This window comes from Orcinus orca, chromosome 5, assembly GCF_937001465.1.
Source record: "Orcinus orca chromosome 5, mOrcOrc1.1, whole genome shotgun sequence".
Classification (NCBI taxonomy): Eukaryota; Metazoa; Chordata; class Mammalia; order Artiodactyla; family Delphinidae; genus Orcinus; species Orcinus orca.
Window position 1 is genome coordinate 29608392 of NC_064563.1, and position 20133 is coordinate 29628524.

General features: G+C 39.6%; 2 protein-coding genes across 3 annotated transcripts in view; one reads left to right on the forward strand and one right to left on the reverse strand.

Moving 5' to 3' along the window:
• Nucleotides 1-8531, forward strand: part of COPB2 (COPI coat complex subunit beta 2) — a 31119-nt gene extending 22588 nt beyond the window's left edge. Inside the window, exons 16-22 of the mRNA XM_012536425.3 lie at nucleotides 4327-4437; nucleotides 5471-5685; nucleotides 7058-7150; nucleotides 7239-7419; nucleotides 7606-7674; nucleotides 7827-7898; nucleotides 8160-8531. Coding sequence (XP_012391879.2) covers nucleotides 4327-4437; nucleotides 5471-5685; nucleotides 7058-7150; nucleotides 7239-7419; nucleotides 7606-7674; nucleotides 7827-7898; nucleotides 8160-8255 — 837 coding nt within the window. The 3' untranslated portion in view covers nucleotides 8256-8531. The remainder of the gene's footprint in view (nucleotides 1-4326; nucleotides 4438-5470; nucleotides 5686-7057; nucleotides 7151-7238; nucleotides 7420-7605; nucleotides 7675-7826; nucleotides 7899-8159) is intronic.
• A 609-nt stretch (nucleotides 8532-9140) lies between these two features.
• MRPS22 (mitochondrial ribosomal protein S22) overlaps nucleotides 9141-20133 on the reverse strand; it is a 29042-nt gene continuing 18049 nt past the window's right edge. For both annotated transcript variants that reach the window (XM_033404121.1, XM_004278970.2), the window contains exons 4-8: nucleotides 18392-18535; nucleotides 18001-18084; nucleotides 16372-16517; nucleotides 10267-10375; nucleotides 9141-9269 (exon numbers count right to left, since the gene is read on the reverse strand). In XM_033404121.1, coding sequence (XP_033260012.1) covers nucleotides 9174-9269; nucleotides 10267-10375; nucleotides 16372-16517; nucleotides 18001-18084; nucleotides 18392-18535 — 579 coding nt within the window. In that variant the 3' untranslated portion in view covers nucleotides 9141-9173. The remainder of the gene's footprint in view (nucleotides 9270-10266; nucleotides 10376-16371; nucleotides 16518-18000; nucleotides 18085-18391; nucleotides 18536-20133) is intronic.

The following is a 20133-nucleotide window of genomic DNA, read 5'->3' on the forward strand; positions in this document are numbered from 1 at the left end:
ACAGTGCCTGTGAAGTTGGCACTATTTTTATTTTTTATTTTTTTAACATCTTTATTGGAGAATAATTGCTTTACAATGGTGTGTTAGTTTCTGCTTTACAACAAAATGAATCAGTTATATATATACATATGTTCCCATATCTCTTTCCTCTTGCGTCTCCCTCCCTCCCACTCTCCCTATCCCACCCCTCCAGGCGGTCACAAAGCACCGAGCTGATCTCCCTGTGCTATGCGGCTGCTTCCCACTAGCTATCTACCTTACGTTTGGTAGTGTATATATGTCCATGCCTCTCTCTCGCTTTGTCACACCTTAACACTTCCCCCTCCCCATATCCTCAAGTCCATTCTCTAGTAGGTCTGTGTCTTTATTCCTGTCTTACCCCTAGGTTCTTCATGACATTTTTTTTTCTTAAATTCCATATATATGTGTTAGCATACGGTATTTGTCTCTCTCTTTCTGTCTGACTTCACTCTGTATGACAGACTCTAGGTCTATCCACCTCATTACAAATAGCTCAATTTCGTTTCTGTTTATGGCTGAGTAATATTCCATTGTATATATGTGCCACATCTTCTTTATCCATTCATCCGATGGTGGACACTTAGGTTGTTTCCATCTCCGGGCTATTGTAAATAGAGCTGCAATGAACATTTTGGTACATGACTCTTTTTGAATTATGGTTTTCTCAGGGTATATGCCCAGTAGTGGGATTGCTGGGTCATATGGTAGTTCTATTTGTAGTTTTTTAAGGAACCCTCATACTGTTCTCCACAGTAGCTGTATCAATTTACATTCCCACCAACAGTGCAAGAGGGTTCCCTTTTCTCCACACCCTCTCCAGCATTTATTGTTTGTAGATTTTTTGATGATGGCCATTCTGACCAGTGTGAGATGATATGTCATTGTAGTTTTGGTTTGCATTTCTCTAATGATTAGTGATGTTGAGCATTCTTTCATGTGTTTGTTGGCAGTCTGTATATCTTCTTTGGAGAAATGTCTATTTAGGTCTTCTGCCCATTTTTGGATTGGGTTTTTTTGTTGTTGTTGTTATTAAGCTGCATGAGCTGCTTATAAATTTTGGAGAGTAATCCTTTGTCAGTTTCTTCATTTGCAAATATTTTCTCCCATTCTGAGAGTTGTCTTTTGGTCTTGTTTATGGTTTCCTTTGCTGTGCAAAAGCTTTAAAGTTTCATTAGGTCCCATTTGTTTATTTTTGTTTTTATTTCCATTTCTCTAGGAGGTGTGTCAAAAAGGATCTTGCTGTGATTTATGTCATAGAGTGTCCTGCCTATGTTTTCCTCTAAGAGTTTGATAGTTTCTGGCCTTACATTTAGGTCTTTAATCCATTTTGAGCTTATTTTTGTGTATGGTGTTAGGGAGTGATCTAATCTCATACTTTTACATGTACCTGTCCAGTTTTCCCAGTACCACTTACTGAAGAGGCTGTCCTTTCTCCACTGTACACTCCTGCCTCCTTTATCAAAGATAAGGTGACCATATGTGCGTGGGTTTACCTCTGGGCTTTCTATCCTGTTTCATTGATCTATATTTCTGTTTTTGTGCCAGTACCATACTGTCTTGATTACTGTAGCTTTGTAGTATAGTTTGAAGTCAGGGAGCCTGATTCCTCCAGCTCCGTTTTTCGTTCTCAAGATTGCTTTGGCTGTTCGGGGTCTTTTGTGTTTCCATACAAATTATGAAATTTTTTGTTCTAGTTCTGTGAAAAATGCCAGTGGTAGTTTGATAGGGATTGCATTGAATCTGTAGATTGCTTTGGGTAGTAGAGTCATTTTCACAATGTTGATTCTTCCAATCCAAGAACATGGTATATGTCTCCATCTATTTGTATCATCTTTAATTTCTTTCATCAGTGTCTTATAATTTTCTGCATACAGGTCTTTTGTCTCCTTAGGTAGGTTTATTCCTAGATATTTTATTCTTTTTGTTGCAGTGGTAAATGGGAGTGTTTTCTTGATTTCACGTTCAGATTTTTCATCATTACTGTATAGGTCATTCCTTCATTTTTGAGAGATTTTCTTGAATCATTTCTCTGTTGATTTCCTTCCTTCGTTTTCTATATTCTCTCTGTGCAACTGTTATTCAGATGTTGGACCTCTTGCACTGGTTTTCTCTTTTTGTTATTCTTGGACTTTTTAAATCTTGTTTATGGATCAGAGTTTGTCTTCATACCCTGTGTAAGGGTATGAATGATAGTTTTTGTTGTTGAGTTTTCTTTTCCCCTTATGTGGTATGCTTTCTTCAGATTGCTGTTATTGGTTCATTTTGATCTCTGTCTTTCCTTTTAAAGATTTTCCTCAGGTATCTGATGATCTTTGGGCACTCATTTAAGAGTGGAGGTCTAAGAAGCAGGTCAAAAGATCTGAGTTTATGGGTGAATTTATTGGCTGGACTAAAAATATGTGATGTGGCTGGGCCTTTTGATTGGGGAGCCTCAATTAGTATCAGTATCTTCATCTAATGAATTTAATGACTCTTCACTTATTCATTTAGTGAATTTAATGAGCACTTAATATTGTACCAGGCACTGTTCAGGCTGGCATATGGCCCTCGTTGACATTTTAGCATTTTTAAGTCTTACCCCTTTGACTCGTTAGTTTACAGAGAAGCTCCCCAATCACCATCCTTGTGCGGGCTGAGCAGAATATGACTTGGTGTCTCAGTATTTAGTATTTCAAATATTTAGTGTCAACATCTATTCTTATAATCTCCTGTTTTCCTTTTGCCACTCAGCACTCCTTCTGGGTGTGCAGGGATCCCTTGGTGTGCAGGGATCCCTCAGACTGGAGACCCTCTAGTTTACTCTCTCCAAAGAACAAGATTCCTGTCTTCTGTGTGTGTCGAGAGGTCGGGGCAGGGAGAGGAGTGGGGACCTGGGGTATCTAACGGCTTCTTATATAGACTTTCAGGCAGTTATGTTTATTTGCTGGTTTTAGCACTACCCTTCACAAGACACCTCTGGGGATTCTGAGGTGTGAATCAGGTTGTTTCTATGCTGTCTTCACTCCTGATTTAGGGATTAGTCCTCTCTCGTGTTTTAACTTGAATGTTTGTACTCCTCCACCAGCTTTCAAGCTTCCAAAATTGTTACTCATGTCTCTGCTGCCTTTATGTGTGTCCTTGGGAGTTTATGCTTTTAAAAAAGAACCCCCTAAGTGTCATTTCAGTGGGGATTTGCAGGAAAGCAAAAGTAAGTGTATATAGCCCACCTCATTTCATCTGCTTTGCCCTCACCTATATCTGACTAGTTCTATAGATCTTCCAACCTCCACTCTTGGATTTTATATTGTCTACATCAGTGCTAGGGAAAAAAGGGAGTAATGCAGATTATTCAGAATGCCTTGTTACATTGTACTCCTGGGAGAATGAAGGGAGGGGCAGCTTGTATAGTCTGGGAAGTTATTTTAAACACAGTGATACAGCAATGCTGAATATCTACCCAGACAGAACTTAGACAGCTGTCCAGCTTCTCCCTCCTGACCACCCCCTAACAGAGCATTCACTCTCAGTCTGAGGAAGTCATATACCACATCCCTGGAGCTGAAGAACTTACCCATAGGGCAGACCCCATCAGCCCTGTTTGTCTTGGGGGAGAGGCTAATATAGTAATTACAGTAGTTGGTTTAAAAGCTTGTTGCTGATGACTGGAGCATGGGAAGGCAGTTTTAGACTTCTGTGCTCTGGAATACTTGCTCATGAGTAAACTGGACATGAGACCAACAGTAAAGGCATAGGTAATGACACCAGATCAATATCAGGACCTGAAGGCAAAATGTTTGCTAAATGACCTGCAGATGATAGAAAATTGGAAGGTTTTACATTCGACTTCCTTTTCTCTGAAGCACTGGACTAGATCTCTAAGGCCCAGCTCGGAGATTATGGACAGCTAGGTTTACACCACTGTGTCTGTCTTTCTCTTTTTGAAGTGGCTCTTGTTCAGTCAACTTTCCAAAATCCTTTTCTTTTTGACATTCGTTTACTTTTACATTTCTAAATTTTACTGATTGTTGTTTTACTTGAGTTTATCAAGCATTGGTCAGCTCCCACTGCTTAGAAAACAGTAGATGTTGTGTGACTGAATTTTGTCTGCCCTGTTTTTTACCAGTTAATTTAACAACTCCTTAATTTTTCTGTCTTCTAATTGAAGAGCATTTTTTATTTGTTACTTTGTTTAAGTAATGGGGCTTCCAGTGTCAGCAGCCTGTTTAGTTTGAGAGAGCAATGGATTGTTTGCCATGTGTGTGCACTGTATATGTAGACTACACACACAGGTTTTTCTGTACATAAACACGTATTTTATCTGTTTAGGGCTTCAAGCAGCAAGCTCTTACAGTATCCACAGACCCTGAGCATCGCTTCGAACTTGCTCTTCAGCTTGGAGAACTAAAAATTACGTACCAATTAGCAGTGGAAGCAGAGGTATGTACTAATTTATGATTTTTTGTAACTGATGGAAGGGTCAGTAGGTACTTACATGTGTTTACTATAAGTTATGTTTTAAAGTTTTCTGAAATGCAAATTAGTGACTCATTTTGGTGAGGTTGTTGCCTTTCTTTGGTCTTCTTAAAAAATGAATTACGTTTATCTTTGCATAAATTAAATGGATTATATTGGAGATATATATTATTATATTCTTATTAATATATTCTTAGCATTCTAATTTAAGAAAAAGTGGGGTTTTTTTAATCTTACATGAGATCTGTTTTGGAAGAGAAGGAAAGCTAGAAGATAGTAGATAAAGGAGTCTGGAACTCTAAAAGGATGCAGACACAGCAGTAATTTGCCAATATCCCAAACTAGTGAGGAAGATATTGGTTTTAAAGAAGGGTTTTGACATTTTGAGACAGTTTGATGACATTTTTATGGATCGTTGTATATTTTGTGTACTGAGGGCTCCCAGTTGTGGTTTAAGTCTAGCATTTACTGGTAAATTCATTTCAGATGTACTAAATAAATTTTAGCTATGTTAAGATCATCCAAATGAGCAGCATTTTATTTGATTTCTGAGAAGCTACAAATGACAGAAATGTTTATTATTAAATATTTAAGGACATAAAAAGTTTTTTCTGCTTTCAAAAAATGGTATTAAATCGTTCCTTAAAATAATTAGTCTAATTACCTTAAAACTCGTTAGTTTTAGTTTCACTGTGTAATTACAAAATAAAAATATAATGGGCTGACGATTATTCACATGCAGCATTAAATTTGTGTTTGAATTAATCTTATGTATGTGAATAATTTCAATTTCCTCATTATACATTTTGTCATTCCGTTCTTAATTTGATAGAACCTACTTAAGCACAGCTCAGTATATATAAAATATGTATTTTATAATTATAGAAAATATAAAATTGTTATTACAGTAATGTTCAGACTAACAGAATAACATTGATGTTGGAAATTCAAATGTTTATTTAAAAGATATTTTAATGTGGAATCTCTTTTCTTACAGTCAGAACAGAAGTGGAAACAACTTGCTGAACTTGCCATTAGTAAATGCCAGTTTGGCCTAGCCCAGGAGTGCCTGCACCATGCACAGGATTATGGGGGTCTGTTGCTTTTGGCCACTGCCTCTGGAAATGCTACTATGGTGAACAAGCTAGCAGAGGGTGCGGAGAGAGACGGCAAGAATAACGTGGCATTCATGAGCTACTTTTTACAGGGCAAGTAAGTATTAACCCAAGGTCTAAAAGAGGTGGGCACAGTAATAAAGCACTGACTTCAGGGGTGGTCTTTGGAGAGGAGCATGAAGAAGGAACCCTGGAGAGAGCGCTGATGCCTGGCCAAGTGGTGCCGCTGACGGGAGCAGGCAGGAGGACAGTGCTGCTTTGGAAGAACTCAAAGGATGCTCTTCAGCAAAGGATGCTCTTACCACTAACATTAGGTCTGATGTTCGAGCAAAAGGAGCTGCTCAGGGAGGCTCAACTGGGAGAAATGGTAAACCCCTTTCTCAACAGCCCTGCCACTTACTGGCAAAGGTATTTTATTTAATGAAGGCAGGAGGCTGTTGGGCTGCTTGCTTCATTTGGTACCTGAACGGCAGGTGATTTTACCCAAGTTGAATAATTCTGATCTGCTTACAACAAAAATAAGGCGGATGAGGATGCCAGTTACTTTTAGATTTGATTTCAACTGTAAAGCATAAAAATGTCATGTATTAAAAAGTCTAGCAGTTAGTGCATATCAGATCATTAGTTGACCATATGATGAAATAAAACACAAAAGTATTCAGTAACTTTGCCCTACATACTTTTTAAACCTCGCACTTAATCATAGAAACTTTGAATGTGTTTTTTATAACATATGTATGTGTAAATTTATATACCTGTAAGAATAGGTCCACTATTTCTTATCAATAACTCAAAAACCCAAAAACATTCTGAGAATATTTTATTTGGTGGCAAAACTTGGCCTAAACGCTGAAGTGTTATTATTAGTTGCTTTTATGCCACTTGGTTTGTTTTTATTGCATTTAGTATTCATGTGTTATAGCAGAATACTGATGTGTGTGACTCTGATGCTGAGGGTATTATGGAACGTATGGTATATGTACTTCCTAAAATCCAAAAAATTCTGAGTTCTAAAGCATGTTATCCACTTTATCAAACTTACCCAAGAAAAAGTTAAAAAAAGAAAATGGACACCTGGATATTTTCCTACTGGGCACCACTGGATTGTCCAGCACAGTCCATGTTAGAGATGCTGCCCTCAAAACTGTATTTGTGAAACCGAGTTTCTGCTCTTCATATTCTGAAGCCCTTAAATGTGCTCATCTAAGCTTCCTTGTTTTAAAAAGCCCCTTTAGATTCTTCTTAGGGAAGTTAAGGAGATTGAAAAATCTCTCACACTCCTGGAGTCCGTTATGTAACACACTGGTGATGACAAGTTAGTGGCTCGGTGACAGAAAAGAGGTGTATGCGTGAGAGTTGGAGAGGGAGTGCTGACTTGCCAGCACTAAACCCACATTTCTTTAATGTGTTAAGTGCCATTATTATAGCGTTTATTCTTGGTAACAGTGCCTCTCCTTTTTAATCTTTAGGCTTGATGCTTGCCTGGAGCTCTTGATTAGAACTGGACGACTGCCAGAAGCTGCCTTCCTGGCACGGACTTACTTACCCAGTCAGGTTTCAAGGTACAGACTTTTCATTTTAGGAAGAAATGTTTCAGATAAAAACAGAGCCCCTAACAGTCTCCCAATGGTTCTATGATATCTGTAATAGGGTGGTGAAACTCTGGAGAGAAAATCTCTCAAAAGTCAATCAGAAAGCAGCAGAATCCCTTGCTGATCCAACAGAATATGAAAACCTTTTTCCTGGATTAAAAGAAGCCTTCGTTGTAGAAGAATGGGTGAAGGAAACACATGCTGACCTGTGGCCAGCCAAACAATACCCACTTGTCACGGTGAGTGCCTGGGGTGCCTCATCCCGTGTGACTACGGGGTGGAAAGGCATTCACGACTTAAGGTTTTGAACTGCACCACATACATTATGGTTCGATTAGGAGCTAGTATCTGGGATTTAGGCCAAGTTTATAGATGACTTATGCTTTCAGAATATCTCATTTCATCATTGCTTTATTCTCTGATAGCCAAATGAAGAAAGAAATGTTATGGAAGAGGCAAAAGGCTTTCAGCCCTCAAGATCTGCATCTCAGCAGGTCAGTCAGACATGAGAAAGTCTGGCTGAGATTTGGTGATTTTAAGTACCATTTCCCACTTCCTAATCCTCGTCTGCCTTCTCTTTGGGAAAAATTTCAAATTCCTAAACAGATTCCTTTGTTTTTATGTGTGTTTCTACTTGGGTTTTCAGGAACTTGATGGGAAACCTGCTTCTCCTACTCCTGTTATTGTGGCCCCCCACACAGACAACAAAGAAGAAAAGGTACGGACATCATACCCAACTTCCTATTGGACCCCAGCCTCACCCTCCCTCCTCGCAAATGTCTGCAGGATGTGCAGGCCTCTGCGTTTTAAGTGATGTAATCAGTTTCAGAGCAGGGGTTCTGAAATGAGAAAATGCCCCCTTTTGACTGTTGTTTTAGTCCTCTTTGGTTCATGAATCACAGATAACTCTTCTTTAATAACTTTGCTTTAACACAGTACTATATAACTATATTACTCACCCTCTTCCTTTTCTTTGCAGAGTTTACTTGAACTGGAAGTAGATTTGGATAATTTGGAATTAGAAGATATTGACACAACAGATATCAACCTGGATGAAGATATTTTGGATGACTGAATAATGTTTCCCATTTACTCAACTAAACAGATCATTATTATGGACAGGTATTGATCATCACCCTGACCACAGTGCTTTGGACTCTGAGAAACTCCTTAGATTTTTATATGCAGATGCTGTGGCCCACTGGGAGCACAATGCCCTCATCTTCGGAGGAGTTTATGTGCAGCATCTAAATCACAATGTTTCCTTGTTAACTAAGACTGCTGTGGGCTTTGATTTTTTTCATACTGTCATTAAGACCATATCTCATAAAATCTTTTGAATTAATGAAGATACTTCAAAGTTTCCTTTCTGCATAATGAAAATAGGATTCTAGTTTTAGAAGGCTGAGCCAAAACTACACCTCACCTAGGGATCAGCCCGCATTCTCTTTTCTTTGAATAAGTATTTTCAGATACCATCAACCACATTTTTCTTAGAACTGAATATCCGTGCTAAACCATTTTCCTTGACCTCATGGCATTATTCCTCTCTATGTAGCTTTCTTATGCCTTGCCCTGACTTTGTCTGGTAGGTACCCGTTTCTGGAATCAGGGTCTGAAACTCCAGCTCCTCTGACCTCATTAAGCTGGGCTCTAGTTAAGTTACCGACTGACTGGCCCATTTGGTAACACAGAGAGGCACAGTACTTTTTTTTTCCTTTCTTGTTACACTGTACTCATCTGACATGATTAGAAAAATTCATAACCAGGCACTAAGATGTACTTCTCGGTTATCCCCTTGTAGCCTAGGAAAGTGAGCAGAGTAACAAGTTTTTCTTTGTATTTCTGATAGAGGCACTACTTGGAACTTAAAAAACAAAAGAAGTAATTTTATAGGGAGGGAACTCCCAATTTTGACATTTTTAAACCGCTCAGTATTAACAGAGAAAACTAGCCAGTATTTAGTAAAATGAAATTTATTTAAAAAGTATTTTTAGGAAGCTGCAGAATTGCTAATGAATGCATCTTGATAAGCTTGCAGTGTTAATTCTATATATGCTCCCTTCTGTGCTTCTGTTTCTGCAAAGACCTGTTTAAAAAAAAAAAGTTTGAAAATAATAGAGCATATACTATTGGTAGTTTTTAGTTTTGAGACATCACTAACATTTCTGTAGCAGCAAAGGAAAGTCCCAGTTTAAAAAGCCTTCCACATTTCCAGTATTTTTCTGATTACCAAACAATAAGCATACTACATGGACAGAAAACAGTATCACAGTTAAAGCAACACTAATTCTAAACACCAGAGGTATCCAAATATGGATGCCATCTTTCAGAAAAAAATTAAGAAACCTGACATTGCTGGATCAAAATAAAAACCATTAGGTTCAAGAGAAATCTGGAGGATAAGAGTTAGCAAACTGATTTTTCACTTTAAAGAATGGTTTTTTTTCTACCCCACCGATGATGTCATCATCACTGGTTGTTTTTATCCTTAGTAAGCTTTGTAACTGCTTTGAAGTATGCATGAAGTAATATTGGGATAGAAGCCAGATCCACAAATACATGTCTAACCTGAGCATTAGAATCTAGAGATGAAAATTATACAATGGTCTCCCCTTCCCTTCCTGAAAAAAATCGTCTCTCAACATTTACAGAGACATCTGTGTTAGCCCATAGTTTTGAGAGGTATGGAATTCCAAAATGATAGCACAACTAAGGCTTGGTATTATACAAGCACTACCCTCCCAGCTTCTGGACACCTGAACAGGAATGTGACCGAACTGGAGGACAGGAAGCTGCACTGGGGACGTGTACTACCCAGCAGTCCTCCACCACGCCCTGCTGGTGACCTGACCACTTAGTTGCCAGTACTGCAAAAAACAAGGGGGCTACTGCCCCACTGTGTGAACTTCTTGGACTCCAGCAGCAGCTCTGTTTCTACTGTCCAGGCTAAAGAAATATGGTAGCTCTGATCACTCTGGTTCAAGGCCACAAATCTGTTTAGTTACCATTAAATATGACCCACTTAAAAATTCTTTCCAACTCAGTCACCACACAGTAGCTAATGTGAAAAAAAGTCCCTTTACCTTAACTAAATGTAATCCCTCAGCCGCCTGCTTTTTGGCCTCTTGAGCTGACTGGCCATCTGGATGGAGGATGTGATAGAGCTGGACCAAGCTGGTGGCATCATCGACTCTAGAGGGAAAGGGTTTACTGTTAAAAAGGTTTATTGTTTTCTTCTTTTTTAATTTTTGTTTGTACTGTTTTCTTCTTTTGCTTCACAGTCCTATAAATGTGCCAAACTTTAAATTACATTTCAAACTTCCCTTGGGCCAGAAAAAATTTTTTATGGCCTTCAGTTTCATATTTTCAAAGGCACTTTCAGGAATACTGTCTAATTTAGGCTTCATTTCAACTCTGAGATAGGTAGGGCAGGAGTCAATACAGGCAGGGCCCAATTTCTGACAGTGAATATATTCTAAATGTGGCTGTATGCTTTTTGGAAGCAGAACATCATTTCTTGTAGAGACAGCATTCTAATGGTAGATGATTTCCAAGCCAGCCCACATCATCAGCAGATAACATAATCCAACTCAGGGGGGGTGTGACTGTACCTTCATCCTACATAAGCTGGAGGCTGGTGGTCATGGGGATTGCTCAGTGCCACCACTGCAGTGACATCTGCTAACAAATTTTCATTGAGACAGATGCCTCTGTATGAAGCATTTTAGGAGTCCAAGGCAAGACTCCCAGGCCTCCTGTATTCCCAGGAACCCATCAGTTAAAAATCAGCATCCTAGGGAAGCAAATGTGCAATTATGCATACCAAACAAAAGGAAAGTCAGGTTCTACCTCAGCAACCTATCTAGTGTCACACAACTATCTATGATGAAGCCATAACAAAAAAGCTCAATTCTTACAGTTTGTACTTACCTTTTGTGAAACCTATAAACAATTTTCAACCTTAAAACTTACCTAGCCTTCCCCAAACTAAATAATCTCTGTGCTCTCACATAGTCAATACCTTCCTACCATTTGCCACCTCAAAGCTGAGAGGGTACATAAAAATAACCCTTCTAATGGCTTCACAGGCAAATTCTATCAAACATTTAGAGAAGAGCTAACACCTATCCTCCTCAAACTCTTGCAAAATATAGCAGAGGCAGGAACACTCACAAACTCATTCTAAGAGGCCACCATCACCCTGATACCAAAACCAGACAAAGATGTCACAAAGAAAGAAAACTACAGGCCAAAATCACTGATGAACATAGATGCAAAAATCCTCAACAAAATACTAGCAAGCAGAATCCAACAGCACATTAAAAGGATCATACACCATGATCGAGTGGGGTTTATCCCAGGAATGCAAGGATTCTTCAATATAGGCAAGTCAATCAATGTGATACACCATATTAACAATTTGAAGAATACAAACCATATGATCATCTCAATAGATGCAGAAAAAGCTTTTGACAAAATTTAAACCCATTTATGATAAAAACCTGCAAGAAAGTAGGCATAGAGGGAACTTTCCTCAACATAATAAAGGCCATATATGACAAACCCACAGCCAACATCGTTCTCAGTGGTAAGAAACTGAAACCATTTCTGCTAAGATCAGGAAGAAGACAAGGTTGCCCACTCTCACCACTATTATTCAACATAGGTTGGAAGTTTTAGCCACAGCAATCAGAGAAGAGAAAGAAATAAAAGGAATCCAAATCAGAAAAGTAAAACTGTCACTGTCTGCAGATGACATGATACTATACATAGAGAATTCTAAAGATGCTACCAGAAAACTTCTAGAGCTAATCAAGGAATTTGGTAGAGTAGCAGGATACAAAATGCAGAAATCTCTTGCATTCCTATATGCTAAAGATGAAAAATCTTAAAGAGAAATTAAGGAAACACTCCCATTTACCACTGCAACAGAAAGAATAAAATAGAAACCTACCTAAGGAGACAAAAGACCTGTATGCAGAAAACTGTAAGACACTGATGAAAGAAATTAAAGACACAAACAGATGGAGAGATATACCATGTTCTTGGATTGGAAGAATCAACATTGTGAAAATGACTCTACTACCCAAAGCAATCTACAGATTCAATGCAATCCCTATCAAACTACCACTGGCATTTTCCACAGAACTAGAACAGAAAGTTTCACAATTTGTATGGAAACATAAAAGACCCCAAATAGCCAAAGCAATCTTGAGAAAGAAAAATGGAGCTGGAGGAGTCAGGCTCCCGGACTTTATACTACAAAGCTACAGTAATCAAGACAGTATGGCACTGGCACAAAAACAGAAATATAAATCAATGGAACAGGATAGAAAGCCCAGAGATAAACCCACGCACATATGGTCACCTTATCTTTGATAAAGGAGGCAAGAATATACAATGGAGAAAAGACAGCCTCTTCAATAAGTGGTGCTGGGAAAACTGGACAGCTACGTGTAAAAGAATGAAATTAGAACACTCCCTAACACCTATGCAAAAATAAACTCAAAATGGATTAAAGACCTAAATGTAAGTCCAGACACTATAAAACTCTTAGAGGAAAACATAGGCAGAACACTGTGACATAAATAAACGCAACATCTTTTTTGACCCACCTCCTAGAGAAATGGAAATTAAAACAAATAAATGAATGGGACCTAATTAAACGTAAAAGCTTTTGCACAGCAAAGGAGACGATAAGATGAAAAAACAACTCTCAGAATGGGAGAAAATATTTGCTAACGAAGCAACTGACAAAGGATTAACCTCCAAAATATACAAGAAGCTCATGCAGCTCAATATCAAAAAAACAAACATCCCAATCCAGAAATGGCAGAAGACCTAAGTAGTCATTTCTCCAAAGAAGAAATAAATATGGCCAAAAAGCACATGAAAAGATGCTCAACATCGCTAATCATTAGAGAAATGCAAATTAAAGCTACAATGAGCTATCACCTCACACCAGTCAGAATGGCCATCATCAAAAAATCTACAAACAATAAATGCAGGAGAGGGTGTGGAGAAAAGGGAACCCTCTTGCACTGTTGGTGGGAAGGTAAACTGATACAGCCACTATGGAGAACAGTATGGAGGTGCCTTAAGAAACTAAAAGTATAACTACCATACAACCCAGCAATCCCACTACTGGGCATATACCCTGAGAAAACCATCATTCAAAAAGAGACATGTACCACAATGTTCTTTGCAGCTCTATTTACAATACCCAGGACATGGAAGCAACCTAAGTGTCCGCTGACAGACGAATGGATAAAGAAGATGTGGCACATATATACAATGGAATATTACTCAGCCATAAAAAGAAAAGAAATTGAGTTATTTGTAGTGAGGTGGATGGACCTAGAGTCAGTCATACAGAGTGAAGTAAGTCAGAAAGAGAAAAACAAATACTGTATGCTAACACATATATATGGAATCTAAAAAAAAAAAAAAATTGGTTCTGTAGAACCTAGGGGCAGGACAGGAATAAAGACACACGTGGAGAATGGTCTTGAGGACACGGGGAGGGGGAAGGGTAAGCTGGGACGAAGTGAGAGAGTGGCATCGACATATATACACTACCAAATGTGAAATAGATAGCTAGTGGGAAGCAGCCGCATAGCACGGAGATCAGCTCGGTGCTTTGCGACCACCTTAGAGGGGTGGGATAGGGAGGATGGGAGGGTGATGCCAGAGGAAGGGGATATAGGGATATATGTATCCATATAGCTGATTCACTTTGTTATAGAGCAGAAACTAACACAACATTGTAAAGCAATTATACTCCAATAAAGATGTTAAAGGAAAAATAAAAACCCTTCTAGAGTGGGGTAAAGAATTTCTCAAGACATGGTGACCTTTGAGAGATGCTCTGGGCTCATTCCAAGGCCCATCCACCCTAAAGGCCATGTCTTGGTAGAACTGAGAAGGCAGAAGTGAGAAAGTAAAACTTTCCAGAGGAAAAATATTTTTTAAATGTTCAGTATAAATCTGTTGTGTTTGTTGTAATCTAATAGTCCAGTAAACGTGACAACAAAAGATAACAGTAATTCTCTTTAGAGCATAACCATGTGAACCCATCAAGAGCTTAAATGGGTTTCTATATCTTAGTCATGCTTAGGGCTTCTTTACGTTCATGCGACGGTACAATGCCTGTGTCTCACAGAATAATTTAGCTTCACACCCAGCCCATATTTGAAATTAAAAAAAAAATAAATTTACATGCAAAGATTTTAAAGGCATCTCAATTCAAAACCAACAGTGGAACTTCAGTTTGAAATAAATGTGCAGAATCTCAATTCTGGCCTGGGCTCCGTTCACTGAGGACATGCACCCTCTACTGTTTAGCCTGGGATTTGCAGCAAACTGTCCTGTTCAGCATTCCCACAGGAAGTTTTACTTAAGCAGATCAGGAAATTCAGGGAACTCAAAATTCCCTCCCAGTATGCAAATGAACTGCTTCAGAGGTAAAGCATACGTGTGATGAGTATTATTACTATAATATCGCTTATTAGTACTCCTCGATAAAGAACCTTAATTTTCAAAGAAATACATTTTTTTTTTTTAAATTTATTCCTTTTTGGCTGTGTTGGGTCTCCATTGCTGTGCATGTGCTTTCTCCAGTTGCGGTGAATAGGGTCTACTCTTCACAGCGGTGCGCAGGCTTACTGCCGTGGCTTCTCGTTGCAGAGCTCGGGCTCTAGGCAAGTGGGCGCCGTAGTTGTGGCTCGCAGGCTCTAGAGCGCAGGCTTGTGATGCACGGGCTTAGTTGCTCCTCGGCATGTGGGATCTTCCTGGACCAGGGATAGAACCCGTGTCCCCTGAATTGGCAGGTGGATTCTTAACCACTGCGCCACCAGGGAAGTCCAGAAGTACATTTCTGTGTTGCTCTAATTTCTTATAAAAAATGTTAAATTCGGGCTTCCCTGGTGGCGCAGTGGTTAAGAGTCCACCTGCCGATGCAGAGGACGCGGGTTCGTGCCCCGGTCCGGGAAGATCCCACATGCCGCGAAGCGGCTGGGCCCGTGAGCCGTGGCCCCTGAGCCTGCGCCTCCAGAGCCTGTGCTCCGCAACGGGAGAGGCCACAACAGTGAGAGGCCCGCGTAGCGCAAAAAATAAAAAAAAGTTAAATTCTTTTTATAATAAAATAATTTCAGAATATTTACATTTGAGAAGCTTTGTAAGAAAATTCATTCACAGGAGATGTCACTGCTAATGCACCTAAAGGCAAGTCATTTTTGAGCATCCTCATGACCAGCAGCAGCCTCTTGCTTATGTGGGATGAAGGTATATTTCTGCCCTCTGAATTGGATTACACTACATATGCTGGAGAAGAGGGCTAGCCTGGAAATCACTTACCATTAGGAATGATGTTTCTATGAGAAATGACACTGTTTCCACATGGGCTGTAATTCTTAGACAATATGGAACCTTCTAGTTCCAAATGCCTTACCTTTGTGTGAACGATTCAGATTACACGGAGGATAGTCTGAGTCAAAACTCCTTACATTCAAGATGGCAATAATCACTAAGCTCTCTGGTGAGTTTCTTACTACAGCCGTGTTGGTTTCTTTTCCTTGTTATTTTGGCCTTTCTCTAACTCAACCAATGGAAAGATACTCGAAAATAATCTCCTCAGTTCATCACAAGTTGTAAAGTATTATTTCAGCTAGAAGGCTGGGTGCACACCAGTTGAATGCTAAAATACAACAGACATTCTTTGTTTCACACAACTTTGAAAAAAACCTGTAACCTTTTTAATGCCTTAAAAATCTTGCAAAAACAAGGAGGATCAAAAGCAAGAGTATTTTCATAAATTAAATGACTTTTACTGAAAAGCACCCATCAGAGCTTATGTCTACTTCTTTACATTTCCTATTTAATCCCCTTTAAGTATATGGAAAGTTCACTGGTATCCAGGAGCACCAGTAAGGCCAGGGATAAGTCAATATCCAGGGTATACAGTACAGATCCAAAGCCATTTACTCTTTCAAAGAATCCAGCCCCGTTTACACAACACAGAAGCAAAGACTGAGAAAACTGGATTATACTGGAAAAACAAACCCATAAACAAACTGAGGTAAGTGAAATCTATCACTGGACAGTACATTGTTATCACTGGAAAAATAACATAGATTAAATACAAGTTTAATGATAATAAGAATTTCTTTACTTACTAAGATCATACTTACAAATCTCTCTGAATCTGGTCAATCAGTAAACCATCAATCTTTTTCTTATTTACAAAATACCAAGCCATTCCACCGAAGTGTCTTGTTGAACGTAAAACGTCATACTTTCCATATTTATCTATATCTTCGTAGGTCTGATGATGAATCTGTCCACACAAAATGCAACTTTTCAGAGAGATAAAAATAAACAGAAGTGAGCAGCATTACTGGGTATACATCTACTAGCATGTGAGCTGCCCAAGAAAGTATCAGTAAACGAGGTCTACTTATACCGGCCTCCACTATCACTAACCAGCAGATATGATTTAGACCAGCCCTCTACTGTCAAAGTATATAGGGCCTGGAACAAGTCTGCCAAACATTTATAGCCAGATCAATTACTCTTCAGCAGCCACACACTATTTTTTTTTTTTTTTTTTTTTTGGCGGTACGCGGGTCTCTCACTGTTGCGGCCTCTTCCCTTGCAGAGCACAGGCTCCAGATGCGCAGGCTCAGCAGCCATGGCCCACGGAGCCGCGGCATGCGGGATCCTCCCGGACCAGGGCACGAACCCATGTCCCCCGCATTCGCGGGCGGACTCTCAACAACTGCGCCACCAGGGAAGCCCAGCCACGCACTATTTATTAAGCTCCTATTACATATATATATATATGGACCACTGGAAATAATGGGCCACCACTTCCTTTTTTCCCTATCCAATCAACTACCCCACACTAACTTACTAACGAATGTTCCTTCAGTTCTTCTAGAGTGATCTTCCTAAATGAGGACTTTGATGAGGGCATTCTTGTGTTCAAAAGGCTGCTGACTGAAGTCCAGATTCATCAGCCTAGCATCTGAGGCCACCTGTGATATGGCCCAATCTACCTTTCTAGCTTAATCTTGAACCACTCCCCTACATATACACTGCATGTACAAGCAAAGCAGATGACTGGCCATTTCTCTAGTATACTTTGTTTCCTGCCTGTTGTTCATACTTTCCCCTCTACCTGAAACACCTCTCCTCACCCAACTCCACCAGCCATAATGTTCCCTGCCCTTCTAGAACCCTCTTCAAGAACCCTATGACGCCTGAGAGCACGTTGTAACCTTCTCTTAGCACCTAACATCTTAGACCTACAGTGCTAATTATCTGTATACTTAACTAGCACTCTTCCCCACAATCATTTGTGGACTCTGACAGGGCTCCCTATCCTAGTTCATGCCATAACCTACACCTCCACAACAATACCTTATACATGGAAGGTACTATATGATTATTTATTAAACTGAACTGTAAGATGCATACACTGCATTCTGGCAAATTTCCGTGAACAACTGTTTTCCTGTGTGATTAACTGAAAAAAGAATAGTCTTTGCCGTCAAGTTTGGGTCTTACCTCTACCACTGACTAGCTGTGCAACTTTCAACAAGTTACTTAACTCTCTTAAATTCTCTCATCCTTCAGTCAAGGGTTGTGAGGATGAAAATATCTATCTGGTGTACATCAGGCACTTGATAGGTGTTCAGGCATTTCCCTTCTCTTCCCCCTGTATCAAAGCTTATAACCTAACTCATTGTGCTGGATTAAAAAATCATACTCTTAATCATACTTAAGCCCATACTTTAGAAACTGTAGAATATACTCACTTTGATATATTCAGCAGAATCTGGCTCAAACTGGGCAACGCAGAGATTGAGGACATCAGCATGCCGGTCCTGGCTGTACATGGTCTAAACCAACACACACAGAATTAGATGAGAAGAACATGAGAGTGCAACACCTGTCCTGACGCCATGCCGGACCTGCCCATCCACACACAGGCCACATCTGTGCCCAGCAAGAGGGATGCAGAAACAACACAGGCTTCGTAACTGTCACACCTGGATTCAAATCCTACCTAAGCCAATTACAAGATAAATAACCCTCCTTATCATTAGAAATGTCTGTTTATCAAAGCAAAAGGCCCAGCAGCACCAGAGCCAACTGTTCAACAAAGAAACCATCAGCGCTACCTCTATGAAACCAAAATCACCTTACCTGAAGATTTTCTTCCTTAAAAATTACTGGTGTTAAAACTCTACGACCTTCTTTTGGGAAATAAACTTGAATCATCCGGTCCCTTTCTTCCCAAGTGGCTTTGCGTAGTGTGCCACTTGGTTCTCTGACGACAATAAAACGCTCCTGAAATAGAAAACGTAGTCAAGGATGAGGCCGTGAGGACTTAATTTTTAGTTCCAGTGTCCCACTAAGCACCATTATAAGAATAACCTGCAATCAACAATATAAAATGCAACCGGGAAACATAAGATGCAATCATCTGTATGATTTCAACGATAACTGTAAGCCTCAAAGACCTGGCGAGATTTGATACTCCCTTCACTAATCACTGCCGTGCCTCTGACAAGCAGAAACCCAAATCAAAGTATGTACTAAATGTGATCTATAGCCTTCAAGTGGGTTCAATACATAAAACGGTTCAACTAAAAAAAGGTGACCTGAGATTCATCTAAATCCATTTCAGAAGAAAGAAGTGCTATAAAACCTTTCTGAATTATTTCATTTCCCCATCCTAAAGTCTCACACAGACAGACTTTACTACTTTATGATTTATGTTTAAAGTCCCAGGGATTGAAGGAACAAACCCAAAGGTGTGGAGTCTTAATCCCACACCTCTGCGATGCCTCATACTGGAGACAAAAGTGTCAGACTGGCTGGTCCGCCTGCCAAATCCCAGGCCACAGGACTGCTTCCTCCACTGAATTCCACCCACTGTGTGTACCACCCAACTGGCAATTTATCACGTGCAGGATTCTTAACACCTCTCAGATATTGTTAATATTGTTACAGAACTGGAAGAGGTCAGGAACTGTGGATTACAATTCTCTGCAACACCCAGAGTGACTTACACAGAGCCTTGCACATAGCAGATAAATGAGACCCCTCTGATTACTGTTTAAATTAACCAGATGGTACTGACACTCAACTCTTCAGAGATGTTAAGAGTCTCTGAATGTGTTCTGAGGATAATATAATTAAAACTTTCATCAAGCACTGCAAATAGAAAAAAAATAGCAGATGGCAAAGTACCACAGTTGTTCCTCAAAAGGATTTTGGTAATTTGAATTCCAAGTTCCTTTCTCCCTCTCAGGTTATAGAATGCTCCCACAACCAGCCTGCACAGCACTGCAAACATATATAAAAGCAAAACTCTCATTAAAAATGAAAATTCTGATCCCTGTTCATTATGTCAGATATACAGGTGATTGATGTACAGACATGGACATTGCTCAAATCATGTCTTCCAACCAAAATCACATATGATAGAAAGATTAGTACAGGGTGGCCCTTTTCCCAGCCCTATCACTATGCAATATTCTACTGCATTTTGTGGGCTGAACTGTAAATTACTCTTTTGCTCTTTACTTGAAAAGGCTCAAACAACAACTAATATATTTTGTAAGTGCCAGAGTGTTCTTTTGGAACTGGCAATCAGAGGAAGAGGAGCTAGACAATAAAAACTACAACAGATGAAGTGGTGCCTGAAAATTATCTGGGGAAACCTGCCATTTTTACTGCAAACTCTGAACAGTGAAAATCCTTCAGGAAGTCTGAGTTTTTTTGGCATCAGCAAGAATTTCCATCTTAAAAAGCTTCAGCTACGGAAATCAGTCTAACTTGAGCAGAATCTCCCTTCTCCTATATTGCCTTGAAGATACTTTCCTATTTGTGGTTTGAGGGTAGGTTTCTGTCTTGTTCTGTCTCAGCACACCTGTCTCTTT